Here is a 14,588-nt window from a genome sequence, read left to right on the forward strand (position 1 = left end):
GATTTCACGAAGCACTCAGGAATGCAAGCTTGATGAGGATGAAAGGAAGACTCAAGGACAATTGATGGGGTCTGGGATGCTAAATGTCAGGGAATGTGAACTGATAGCGCAAAGTTGTTTAGTTTGGTGTATAAATATAAGCACTCTTCACTGTTCGAGAGAGTGCTGCTTACAGTGCAGACTGTACGGGCTCTCCGTGATATCACGCAAATAAACTCCTAGTAACAAATCTCGAAGTCTCCGTACGAGTTATTAAAATATCTTCGACACCATTCATTGAATACTTCCGTGTCACATTACTCCTTCCAAAGTGTACCACTTCACACTTTTCATCTGCCACTTTTCTGCCCATTTGACCATCCCGTCCATATTTTCCTGTAACCCAAGACACTCCACCTCACTATTAACCACTCGGCCAATCTTTGTGTCATCCGCGAACTTACTGATCCAGCCCCCCACATAGTCGTCTGTCATTTATATAAATGACAAACAATAGGGGACCCAGCACAGATCCCTGTGGTACGCCACTGGACACTGGCTTCCAGTCACTAAAACAGCCGTCTGTCATCACTGTTTCCTACAGCTAAGCCAATTTTGAATCCACCTTATCAAGTTACATTGTATCCCATGTGCATTTGCTTTCTTGATAAGTCTCCCATGTGGGACCTTGTCAAAGTCTTTGCTGAAATCCATGTAAACTACATCAACTGCACTACACTCATCTACACACCTGGTCACATGCTCAAAAAATTCAATCAGATTTGTTAGGCATGATCTCCCTCTGACAAAGCTAATCAAATTTTGCTTCTCCAAGTGGTGATAGATTCTCTCCTTCAGAATTTTTTCCAATAGTTTCCCTACCACTGACGTGAGACTCACTGGTCTGTAGTTCCCTGGCTTACCTCTACAACCCTTCTTAAATAGTGGGACCACATTAGCTGTTCCTGTCCTCTGGCACCTCCCCCGTGGCCAGAGAGGAATTAAAAATTAGGGTCAGAGCCCCTGCAATCTCCACCCTCGCCTCCCACAGCATCCTGTGGCACAAATCGTCCGGACCTGGAGAGTTGTCCACTTTTAAGCCTTCCAATACCTTGTCACTCCCTATGACTATTTGCTCAAGAACCTCACAGTCTCTCTGTCTAAGTTCCATATCTACATCCTCTTTCTCTTGGGTGAAGACAGATGTGAAGTATTCTTCCAACACCCTACCAATGTCCTCTGGCTCCACCCACAAATTTCCCCCTTGTTCCCTAATGGGTCCGACTCTTTTCCCTGGTTATCCTCTTCCCATTGATATACTTATAGAATATCTTGGGATTTTCCCTTCTTTTAGCAGCCAGAGCTTTCTCATATCCCCTCTTTGCTCTTCTAATTGCTTTAAGCTCCATCCTACACTTTCTGTACTCCACGAAAGCTTCCATTGATTTGCTCTCCTTGTATTTGCTAAAAACCTCTCTTTTCCTTCTCATCGTGCCCTGAATGTTTCTGGTCATCCATGGTTCTCTGGGCTTGTTGCACCTACCTATTACCCTAGAGGGAACATGTTGGGCCTGTACCCTCCCATTTCCTTTTTGAATGCCCCCCACTGCTCTTCTGTAGATTTCCCGACAAGTAACTCTTTCCAGTCTACCTTATTTTACTAAAATTCGCTCTCGTCCAATCCAAAACCTTTTTTTGCAACTTGTCTATTTCTTTCTCCATAACAAGCTTAAATTGTACCCAGTTATGGTCGCTATCACCAAAATGATTCCCCCACCAACACATCAACCACCTGACTGGCTTCATTCCCCAGAATTATGTCCCGCACTGCACCCTCCTTTGTTGGATCCTCTACATATTGAGCTAAAATGTTCTCCTGTATACATTTTAAGAACTCCACTCCATCTAAGCCCTTAACACTATGATTGTCCCAATTAATGTTGGGAAAGTTGAAATCACCTAATATAATTACCCTATTATTTTTACACACCTCTGCAAATTGCGCACATATTTGCTCCTCAATTTCCCGCTGACTGTCTGGGGTCTATAATAAACACCTAGCAATGTGGCTGTCCTTTTTATTCCTAAACTCTACCCATAAAGCTTAATTTGATGCCCCCTCCAAGATATCATCTCTCCTTATTGCAATAACTGACTCCTTAACTAATATTGCAATGCCCCCTCCTCTGTCTCGCCTGAAGATTCTATATCCCAGGATATTGAGCTGCCAATCCTGCCCCTCCCTCAACCATGTCTCCGTGATGGCTACCATATCACAATTCCACGTGTCAATCATTGCCCTTAATTCATCCGTTTTACCTGCAATACTCCTGGCATTAAAGTAGAGACCTTCCATCCTGGTCTTACTCCCTTGAAACTTACTTCCGCTGTATTCCCTCTGACTTGTTTGCTTTCCTGTGTTTAGCTGTGTCCCTATTCTGCTCGGAGTCTGCGTCGCCTCCCGCTGCCAAATTAGTTTAAACTCCTCCCAACAGCACTAGCAAACCCACCAGCAAGGAGGTTAGTCCCCTCTGGTTCAGATGTAGACTGTCCTGCTTGTACAGTTCCCACCTTCCCCTGGAACAGTCCCAGTGGTCCAGGAATCTAAAACCCTCCCTCCTGCACCAACCCTTAAGCCACGCATTCATCTGTGCTATTCTCCTATTTCTACACTCGCTAGCACGTGGCACTGGGAGTAATCCAGAGATTACAACCCGAGAGGTCCTGCATTTTAGTCCACTGCCTAACTCCCTGAATTCTTGATGCAAGACCTCATCCCTCTTTCTACCTATGTCATTGGTACCAACATGTACCATGACCTCTGCCTTATTACCCTCCCCCTTCAGGATGCCCTGCAGCCGTTCAGTGACATTCCGGACCCTGGCACCAGGGAGGCCGCACACCATTATGGAGTCACATTGACTGCCACGGTAGTGCCTATCTGTTCCCCTGACTATAGAATCCCCTATTACTATTGCTCTTCCTCTCTTTCCCCCTTCCTGTGCAGACAGGCTGCTTGCGGTGCCAGAAGCTTGGCTCTGTCCGCACTCCCTGGAGGAACCCGCCTCATCAGCCTCCAAAATGGAATACCGATTTGCAAGCAGGACCCCAGGGACTCCTGAGCTACCTGCCTGTTTCTCTTGGACTGCCTGGTGGTCACCCATTCCCTTCCTTCAAGTCCCTTCAGCTGCGGTGTGACCACCTCTCTATACGTGCTATCCACAATGCTCTCAGACTCGCAAATGCTTCACAGTGTTTCCAGCCACCGTTCCAGCTCTGAAACCCGAGCTTCCAGGAGCTGCAGCTGGACACACTTCCTGCACACATGCTGGTCCCGGGGACTTGAAATGTTCCCGGATTCCCACATGCAGCAAGAGGAGCAAACCACAGCTTCAAGCTCTCCTGCCATGACTAAACCGTCTAAATTTACAACTTTAGAAGATTATTATTAAAAGAACAAATAAGTCTTGCTAAAACAATGATTTACAGTTCAATCCACTTTGAAAAATACCTACCAGGACTTACTCACCAGTCTACTGTGTTCTTTGGAAACTCTCAGCTCCCCTCACTCTGAGGACAGGTAGGAAATGAAAGGAGCTCCTCAGTCCCTCCTCACCAAACTTCCACTATAACACTCTAATGCAACCCAAGTCATGCACTCTAGTACAAACAAAGTCAGCACTGTAAGATGGCCCCACTTTTATACTGACTGACTCTAGCCCCTGAAAACTGGTTTAAGCCAATTCTCTAATTAACAAGGTGCAGCTGCAAGCAGAGCCTGAGTGAACCCTGTTTAAAGCTGGTCTAAAACTCACCTTCTCCAACCCAAACAGCAACTGTTAAGTTAATCTGCGAAATAAAAGACAGACTAGACTTAAGATAAAAGTTTACTCTCATTCTGTTTTCTTTCTCTTTATCACTTTATTGGTCAGCCGTTGCTGATTTTTAAAATCCTTCCAATCCTCGAGGCTTGCTACTGCCATGGTTGTACCACTTTTCCAGTGGGGCTTTGATTCTTGCAAGGAATGTGTATTTGTTGAGTATTATGAATTATTTAAATGTTCGTCATTGCTTACCTACTGTCATATCTTTTAATTTAGTTTCCCAAGAATGATTTTTATTGGCTGAAATTAGGGTAACTCTAATGTTAAAAGACTTCTCTTACAGTTCTCTCTTATTGCTAACTTTGCCAAAGTTCCAGATTTTGGTTTTGCATCTTAACTGATGGAATTTGGGTGAAACTAGAGGTGTCTGTGTCAGGCACACTGTTCATAGTGCTTTCAGTCTGGTTTCTCTCTCCTTTTTTAATGGAATGATGTAGGATTTTCCAATTCAACGGTACAATTCTTGTAAATCTAGACAGCTTTGGAAAATTATGACCAATGCTTTTGCAATTTCCTCATCACCTTTTAATACCCTGGGTGGAAAGGTCCTGGAAATTTGTTTAGCTTAAGTCCTATTGGTTTTACCATTATCATTATTTAACCTAATTTAAATCTGCTAAGTTATTCCCTTTGACTTATTTTTAGGTTTCTGAGTTCTTTTTCCGCTTGCTGCTCTGTGAAAACATAAAAACTGCTCATTTTAACAAGTTTGGCATTTTCTTCTTACCCATTATCGTCTCACCAGCATCTCTCATTAATGAGCATGTGATTCAATTTACTGCTCACTAATTTAATTATAAAACTTTTGCTGTTAGCTTTGGCATCCCTTGAAGTGTTTTTTTTAATGGTCTTTTTGTGTTTCATAGTACTTTCTTTGCTTTTTATATCTGTCCCAGTCCGTTGTATTTTCACTATTACATTTGCGTAAAGGTTTTGTTTTAGCATGATACTGTCTCAGTTGTTGATCATAGTTACATCACTACATAAATGTAGCCATTGATTTGGGGGTATGTACTTGTTTTTGATCATACCAAATACTTTGAATACTTCCAACTAATTGTAGCTTTAACCATCACATCAGCTCAGTTTATTTCTCATCCCTTTGAATTTTGTCATACCCAATTTTAAAATATTGGTTCAAAGAGCAGACAGTGCTTTATTCCACTTCTGTTCAGATGAAGTTTACTGGTTTAAAGCCATGTTCCCCATAGCTGGACTAACTGGATTGCTCTGTGGAGAGCTGGCATGGACTTGATAGGCCAAATGGCCTCAATCTGTGCTGTAAATGACTGTACGACTCTAGTTTTTGGATAGTTAAGTGGACACATTGACCTAGAGCTGTTTTTATCTCTGAACCCCTTCCATGTGAAAGTTCTTGGTCACATGGTTTTGTCTGCTACTCTAGTCACTTAATCCATGTAAGAGTATGCAACGCAACGATGTAGATTTGCTTCACTGAGGTCCAAATCTCAGCCATACTGTATGAGTAGTATTATGGGAGGGTCATTTTAAAAATAGTGGATGATGTTCTGTTACTACATTTGCATTACTTACCCACTTTAAACTATTTGGGGAGCACAAGTATATATAGTTTATGTTGATGGTCCATCATTTTGTAAGTAGTATTTTGACAATCTATTTTGAAGCTGTGTACTGCAGATACTGAATAATCTCTTATTTTAATTATCTATTCTCTCTAATAGTAAACTTGCTCTTGTTATTTTGATCCACAGAACCTGGCATGGGTAAAGTCCTATAACATCTGTTTTGAGCTTGAAGATTGTAATGAGATTTTTATACAGCTCTTCAGGACCCTCTTCTCAGTCATTAAGTAAGAATTTATTCTACTTAAAAATATGTTTCATTATTTCCTTCTGAAAGTCAAATAAAAACTGGAGGAAATTATTGGCTTTCCTTTTTTGTGGCTTAATGAGGGCGAACTCTTGAGATGTGTGCTGGACTTTATATAACACAATGAATATGAGCCCACTCAAATTAAAAATTGCAATTGGCTTTTTTGGTCCATGATTACTTGGGTTTCTGTTGTCCCCAAGTTCAGTCCAGGCGCTCTCAAGACAGACTAAGAATCAAAGTCAGCACCTTTTGGCTTGTTTGGCTTTGTTGTTCATTGGATAATTTTAGTAGTTCATTGGGGCTGCAATGTATTCTAGCAAGTGCATTCAAGTGGTGAATGCTGAAATTCAACTTTTTTTTTAATAGCTTTTTGTCTCACTTAATGGTGGTTTTTCACTTTCCCTCCATATTGCCATGATAATTTCAGGAAATCAGTGTTTCAGATTCACAGATGAATTTAAATAGATCTTCCCCTTGAATACTGCAGCTGGATGTGTGCTGTGTTATTACATTGAATTTCTCACCTTTCTGATATGCTATGAAGCACAGCCGTGTCAGTTTTTCAGTTCTTCGCATATCATTATCAGTTTAAATTAACTTTAGCGACTAGAGAAGTAGTTTCACCTCCAGTTTAATGACTTACGTTACGTATTCCATGTGTGTTCAAAGATTGTGACAAAACAAAAACTGTTACTGAATAGTGTGCTTTTTGGCAGTTGTATCTAGGAGTGGTGATATCAACTTGCAGGTTGGAGTAGTCAATTATCTCTACTTTGCCAGGAACAATAGATGGTGCAGGGCTTGGTTTATGTTACTGTTTTCTCTAAAAGGTGATTTCTCCAGTTAAAAAATAAATTCTCCTGCTCCTCCTAAATTAGTGTTAAATCATACAATCTATTGTATTAATGTGCATATATCCTTTTGATTATACTTGTAACAGCATCAGGAAAGCTGGTCAAATGTTTATCTCCAATGGTAATAAAATTGGAAACCGACCTGTTCCAATCAATTAACAAAATGTGCTCGCAAGGTAAAATGCCATTCAATAAAAACAAACGTAACAATTTGAGTAAGTTTTGAACATTTATAAAAAAAACTTTATAAGTTAATACTGAAGTTTTTTCAAATAATACTATTCCCAAATCTGATAGACAACAGTGAAGCAGAGTGTCTGCTGTCATGAGTTGCACCACTACCCCCATTTGAAGAATGAGGAATACCAATTTGAATTGTAGGAGGTAGTTTCTGTAACCAGTAACCATTTTAATGTTTTTTATCTTAGCAACAGCCATAATCAGAAGGTTCAGATGCACATGTTGGATTTGATGAGTTCTATCATCATGGAAGGAGATGGAGTAACTCAGGACCTACTGGACTCCATTCTTATCAACCTTATTCCCGCACACAAGGTATTTGTTCTTGAACAGAATATTTTGGTAAACCAAATTATCCCAAGAAAGTGGAAATAAATATCTGAGTTGTGTTCAGTGTAGCAGTTTCCCTCCCTGCTGTTCTCAGCCATCTTACCTGTACACCTTCTGGCGCTTCCCTGATACCAGATTCTTCTGCTTTCTGTCTCCGAATGATTATGACAATTGTCAGCATTTCCTGGTGTCTCTATTGTGCCTTTTCATTCACAACCACTTTTTGGAAGACGGAGATGTTTTCATGGGTTTTAAAACACATTTTAAGAACAAAAAAAGATATTTTGTTTATTCAGTCAAACTTTTTTTTATTCTTTCATGGGATGTGGGCATTGCTGGTAAGGCCAGCCTTTCTTGTCCATCCCTAATTGCCCTTGAGAAGGTGGTGGTGAGCTGCCTTCTTGAACCGCTGCAGTCTTTGTGTTGCGGGTGTGTCCACAGTGCTGTAAGGGACGGAATTCCAGGATTTTGATCCAGCGACAGTGAAGGAACCGCAATATATTTTCCAAGTCAGGATGGTGTGTGACTTGGAGAGGAACCTGCAGGTGGTGATGTTCCCATGCGTCTGCTGTCCTTGTTCTTTTAGGTGGTAGAGGTTGCAGGTTTGGAAGTTGCTGTCAAAGGAGCCTTGGTGAGTTGCTGCAGTGCATCTTTATATGGTACATACTGCTGCCACTGTGCATTGGTGGTGGAGGGAGCAAATGTTGAAGGTGGTGTCTGGTGTGCCAGTCAAGCAGGCTGCTTTGTCCTAGATGGTGTCGAGCTGCACCCATCCAGGCAAGTGCAGAGTATTCCATCACACTCCTGACTTGTGCCTTGTAGATGGTGGACAGGCTTTAGGGAGTCAGGGGGTGGATTACTCGTCGCAGAATTCCCAGCCTCTGACCTGCTCTTAAACCACAATATTTATGTGGCTGCTCCACTTCTGTTTGTGGTCATTGGTAACCCCCCCAGGATGTTGATAGTGATGGATTCAGAGATGGTAATTTATTTTCACTTTTTATTTAGAGATACAGCACTGAAACAGGCCCTTCGGCCCACCGAGTCTGTGCTGACCAACAACCACCCATTTATACTAACCCTACAGTAATCCCATATTCCCTATCACCTCCCTACACTAGGGGCAATTTACAATGGCCAATTTACCTATCACCTGCAAGTCTTTTGGATGTGGGAGGAAACTGGAGCACCCGGAGAAAACCCACGCAGACACAGGGAGAACTTGCAAACTCCGCACAGGCAGTACCCAGAATTGAACCCGGGTCCCTGGAGCTGTGAGGCTGCGGTGCTAGCCACTGTGCCGCCCAATGCTGTTGAATGTTAGATTATCTCTTGTTGAAGATAGTCATTGCCTGGCACTTGTGTAGCATGAATGTTACTTGCCACTTCTCAGCCGAAGCCTGAATGTTGTCCAGTTCTTGCTGCATATGTACAGGAACTGCTTCAGTATCTGAGGAGTTGTGAATGATACTGAACATCGTACAATCATCAGTGAACATCTCCACTCTGACCTTATGATGAAGCAGCTGAAGATGGTTGGGCCTAGGACACTACCCTGAGGAACACCTGCAGCAGTGTCCTGGAGCTGAGATGATTGGCCTTCAACAACCATAGCCATTTTCCTTTGTGCTAGGCATTACTCCAACCAGTGAAGAGTTTTCCCCTTGATTTCCATTAACTTCAGTTTGCCTAGGACTCCTTGAGGCTACACTTGGTCAAATGCTGATTAGATATCCAGGGCAATCACTCTCACCTCACCTGTTGAGTTCAGCTCTTTTGTCCATGTTTGGACCAAGGCTGTAATGAGATCAGGAGCAGAGTTGCCCTGGCGGAATCCAAACTGAGCATCGGCGCGCAGGTTATTTCTGTTAAAGTGGCACTTGATAGCACTGGCGATGACCTCTTTCATCACTTTGCTGCTGATCGAGAGAAGACTAATGGGGCAGTAATTGGGTAAAGTCCAGAAGTGGTGATCTACCTTGTATCTGTATGTGGGGCTTCATGCTGAACTGCACCTTTAGCTTAGTTATTATTGTGATTTTAGTTTTTTTTAAAAAAAGGAATTTTCTGTTTTCTATGGTTATCCATGTCATCATGTTGGAATGCTTTGGGGATTTTTTTATCCCACTGTTCCACTCAATTCCCCTTCAGATAGACCAAGACAAATTAGATCGTCTTTGATGTTCAATCAGAATCACTTCAATCAGTGGTTTCAAAATATTTTCATGAGAAACTAAGGTTATGTCTGGTGTCTATTTTGCAGGATGCCTCCAAAGTTGAAAACAAAAGATAGGATTAAGTAAATCAGAAGATAGCTTTTAGATAACGAAAAGCTCGGATTTTGAAAGATAGCTTATTATAGGAGGAAGGAAGGTCTGAAGTTCTGAGAACAAAAAAGGTGGTTATATGATTAGTCTTGACTTCACATTGTTCCTCTGCTCTGCATCCACAATGAGAAAGCAGTGTTTTTGGAGCGTAGAAGGAATGAGAGGAGGAAATTTAGAGAAGCACTGAGTATTGGAGGAACAATAAAAGGCAGAAAATGCTTTGACAGGGAGGGAGGTTTGTGATGCGAGAATCAGATCTCAAAACAGATTCTACATTCTAGTATTCATATTTTTCAAGTATGAATAATCCCCAGTGGTGGGGCAGGTGTCTTTTCCTCTTCAAACTAAGAAACAGAAGATTGTATTCTTAAGGTAACTTGCAAATAAGAATGTACTAAGGTGGCTGATCATTTGGAGCTCAGGCATGTTGCTGCCCAGAAACGCATGGTTGTAAATGCTTTGTTTGTAAGTATTTTTGAAATTTTTAATCTAAGCTTCTAAGAAGAAAAACAAGACTGGTGCATTACCACATTTCTCAAAGCTGTGAGACCATTTCACATGCATAATCATTTTGATGTGTATTGACTATCATGCAAGCAAGTGTGAGAGCTATTATGTACACTGGAAAATCCCATGAACGGTAAAATGAATGAGAGATTATGTCTGGATTGAGGGAAGATTGTTGGCCAGGGCACTGAGAGAATTAAAAACAGAAAGTACTGGAAATATTCAGGTCAGGCAGCATCTGTGGAAAGAGAAGCAGAGTTAACGTTTCAGGTCTGTGACCTTTCATCAGAACTGGCAACGGTTAGGAAAAAATTAGGTTTTAAGCAAGTGAAGTGGGGGGTCAGGGTGTGGTTTGGTGGGGAAGAGAACAAAAGGGAAGGTATGTGATAGGGCAGAGGGCAGGAGAGATTAAATAACAAAGCTGTCTTGGGACAAAGGCAAAGAGCATGTTAATGCTTGTGGTGATAGACAAAGCATTAGTGCAGAGAGCGTGTTAATGGCAGAATGATGAGCAGCTCTGTCCACATGAAAAAACAGGCCCATAGTTTAAAAAAAAATACAAAAAAAAATAGAAAAATGTAAAAAAAAAAAAGGGCCAGTCATCCCCTGAAATTATTGAACTCCAGGTTCAGTCCGCAAGGCTGCAGAATGCCTAATTGAAAGATCAGGTGCTGCTCCTCAAGCTTGCCTTGCTGTTCACTGGAACGCTGCAGCAGACCAAGGACGCAAATGTGGGCGTGAGAGGAGGGGGGTGGGGGGGCGGCGGGGCGGTGTTGAAATGGCAAGCAATCGGAAGCTCAGGGTCATGCTTTCGGACTGAGCAGAGGTGTTCTGCAAAGCGGTCACCCAATCTGCATTTGGTCTCCCCAATGTGAGCAGCGAATGCAGTATACTAAATTGAAGGAGGTACAAGTAAATCGCTGCTTCACCTGGAAGGAGTGTTTGGGGCCTTGAATGATGAGAGAGGAGGTAAAAGGGCAGGTATTACACCACCCGCGATTGCATGGGAAGATGCTGCGGGAAGGGGACGAGGTGCCGAGGCTGATGGAGGAGTGGACCAGAGTGTCATGGAGGGAGCAATCCCTTTGGAATGCTGACGGGAGGGGAAGGGAAGATGTGTTTGACGGTGGCATCACGCTGGAGGTGGCGGAGAATGATCCTTTGGATGTGGAGGCTGGTGGGGTGGAAAGTGAGGACAATGGGAATCCTGTTGCGGTTCTGGGAGGGAGGAGAAGGGTGAGGGCAGAAATGCGGGAAATAGGTCGGACACGGTTGAGGGCCCTGTCAACCACAGTGGGGCGGAATCCTCGGTTGAGGAAAACAGCAGAGATGTCAGAAAGCACTGTTGTGGAAGGTTGCATCATCAGAACAGATGCGTTGGAGACAGAGAAACTGGGAGAATGGGGTGGAGTCCTTACAGAAGACAAGGTGTGAGGAAGTGTAGTCACAGAGAATTCCCCATTCTTTTTTTGAGCAGTGCACAAGGCTCTTTAAAGTCCAGCTGAACAAGCAGATGAGGCATCAGTTTTACTTGTCTGAAATGTGTCACTCTGATATTGCAGTACTCCCTCAGCACTGCACTGGAATATCAGCCGAGATTATGCGCTCTTATCCAGGAGTGGGGCTTGAACACTCTGATTTTGAGGTGAGTATGCTATAATGAACCTGGCTAATAACTTCAAGAAATATATTTTCCTAAAGAAAGAACTAATCAAGTTGAACCCCCAAGGAAATGTTTAGAAAACACCAAGAGCTTGAAAGTTATTCTGGTATGGTTACTAAAATTGGTGAGTTTATTCAGAATGCAACTGAGTCCAGTATTTGATTCCCTGTCTGTGCTCAGGTCTTGACCAGGTTGGTAATACAGTGCTGAATTTGGTCTCTGTGAACTTGGGTATGGAAGGGGAAAACCAGTGAGGTGCCCTGCCCCGATTGTTATTAATTCTTTCATGGGATGTGGGTATCCCTGGTAAGGCCAGCATTTGTTGCCCATCCCTAATAACGGAGTGGTTTGCTAGGCCATTTCAAAGGGCAATTAAGAGTCAACTACATTGCTGTGGGTTTGGAGTCGCATGTAGGTTAGATCAGGTAAGGGCGGCAGATTTCCTTCCCTAAAGGGTATTAGTCAACCAGATGGATTTTTACAACAATTGATACTTTCATGGCACCATTACTGAGACCAGCTTTCAATTCCAGATTTTTATTAATTAATTGTATTTATTAATTAATTGAATTTAAATTCCAGCAGCTGCCATGGTGGGCATCAGCCTGGGCCACTAGTTCAGTGACATTACCACTGCACCACCAACTCCCCAATAATCAGCCTCTACTAAAGTGGTGTGTGTATGTATGCAAATGAGATGCGGACAAAATAGGCGTGCCTTAGTCTTGCAATTGAACAAATCTGAAACTATTCTTTGCGACTTCAATAATCACTCGAGAAAAGTAATGGAAGGTGAGCAACAACAATGGAACTGCATAGCAGCAGGTCACAATTAAGTTTGTGCAGACAGCATAATTGTGAGGTATGAAAGCAAGGATAAGCTCAGTCCTTCCTCCTCTACATTAATGTTGGATAGATCTTACATTGGTTTAATTAAAATCGTGTGGCTTTTGTTCTGTATATCTTGGTGTAAAGAATGTTATAGTGGATGATGTCAGCAGGGGGGCCAGATCTGACCATGAATAGACTGCATCATGAAATAATTGAGATCATCTTTAATCTGGTTTGTTACAGTAAAGGCTTGTGAGGAGACGAGGTCCAGGTGTTGAAAATGCTGAGAGGAATGGATTATGTTAATTAGCTATTCTTGCTTGAACAAGCCCAAAATTTAAGAACAGGAGCATTAACCAACTAAGTCAAATACCCCATTCCTTAACGTAAATACTGGCTACATGGAATGGATTCCGAGCTAAAAATGTAATGCTGTATCAGTTGACCCTTTAAAATAGCTAGATAACTGTTGGGAATAGAATTGAGAGTTATGAAAATAAACAGAGATAGGGATTGATCGTTACTGAGTTATTTAGAGAAGGGAAATGCTAAGAAAAGCAGCTGGTCAAATGGGAGTTTGTAAGGTTAAATAGATTTTTTGGAGCATTGTTCCAGTTACTTTTGAGGGATAAGAAGAAACTTGGCTAAAGCTTTCTTTAAGGTTAGTCAGACTTTTATAGACCATATGTGTTCGAGATAATTCTAGCATGGATTTATAAAATGTTACAGAAATAGACCAGTCGATTTAAATCTGCATCAGTGTTTTTTCCACCTAAGCCATCAAGACCAGTATTTTCCTTTTTTAAAAAAACTTAGTTTTGAGAATATCCGAAACTTGTATCTCATAGGTTTTTCTACTGGTCACAAGTCACTATTATTTACCTTATCCTAACCCTTCAAATCTTGACTTCTGTCAGGCCACACCCTAACCTAAGCCCTAATGGCAAAAACCCTAATTTTCAAGCCTTTCTTTATAACATTAATCCTTGCTAAGATCCTAGTGAATCTGAACTGTGAAACTTGCATTACTTTTATATTCTTCCTATAATGGGATACCCAAAACACTGCACAGTATTCCAATTATTATTTTAGTTTACATAAGTTCAACATTTTTCTAGATGTAAAACCAAGAACTCATTTTCCTTTATTTATGGCAATATCTATTTGCACTTTTAGTTACCTGTGTATTTACGCACTAAAGTCCAGATGTTCCATTCATAATCTTGCCATTTAAAGTCTGTTTTCTCTCCATATTCTTATCTTTAAATTCTATTAATACATATTTTTCTACAATGAACGGTGCCGGCCACCTATCTACCCATCCAACTTAGCGGTCCTCCTGCAGTCACAGAATAATACAGTGCAGAAGAGGCCCTTCGGCCCATCGAGTCTGCACCGATGCATTAAAACACCTGACCAGTCTACCTAATCCCATTTGCCAGCACTTGGCCCATAGCTTTGAATGTTATGACATGCCAAGTGCTCATCCAAGTACTTTGTGAGGCAACCTGCCTCTACCACCCTCCCAGGCAGGGCATTCCAGACCGTCACCACCCTCTGGGTAAAAAAGCTTTTCCTCAAATCCCCCTTAAACCTCCCGCCCCTCACCTTAAACTTGTGACCCCTCCTAACTGACGCTTCAACTAAGGGGAACAACTGCTCACTATCCACCCTGTCCATGCCCCTCATAATCTTGTACACCTCGATCAGGTCACCCCTCAGTCTTCTCTGCTCCAGTGAAAACAACCCAAGCCTATCCAACCTCTCTTCATAGCTTAATTGTTCCATCCCAGGCAACATCCTGGTGAATCGCCTCTGCACCCCCTCCAATGCAATCACATCCTTCCTATAATGTGGTGACCAGAATTGCACACAGTACTCCAGCTGTGGTCTTACCAAAGTTCTGTACAACTCCAACATAACCTCCCTGCTTTTGTAATCTATGCCTCGATTGATAAAGGCAAGTGTCCCGTATGCCTCTTTCACCACTCTATTAACCTGCCCTTCTGCCTTCAGAGATCTATGGACAAACACGCCAAGGTCCCTTTGTTCCTCGGAACTACCCAGTGTCAGGCCATTCATTGAATACTTCCGTGTCACATTACTCTTTCCAAAGTGT

The 14,588-nt window shown here is 42.2% G+C and overlaps 1 protein-coding gene across 4 annotated transcripts in view; it reads left to right on the forward strand.

Annotated features, from left to right (window-relative positions):
- The window catches only part of pds5a (PDS5 cohesin associated factor A), a 312,001-nt gene that overhangs the window by 85,332 nt on the left and 212,081 nt on the right, over positions 1–14,588 (forward strand). For all 4 annotated transcript variants that reach the window (XM_068036537.1, XM_068036525.1, XM_068036541.1 and 1 more), the window contains exons 5-6: positions 5,597–5,694; positions 7,000–7,126. In XM_068036537.1, coding sequence (XP_067892638.1) covers positions 5,597–5,694; positions 7,000–7,126 — 225 coding nt within the window. The remainder of the gene's footprint in view (positions 1–5,596; positions 5,695–6,999; positions 7,127–14,588) is intronic.

This window comes from Heterodontus francisci, chromosome 1 (genome assembly GCF_036365525.1).
Source record: "Heterodontus francisci isolate sHetFra1 chromosome 1, sHetFra1.hap1, whole genome shotgun sequence".
Classification (NCBI taxonomy): domain Eukaryota; kingdom Metazoa; phylum Chordata; class Chondrichthyes; order Heterodontiformes; family Heterodontidae; genus Heterodontus; species Heterodontus francisci.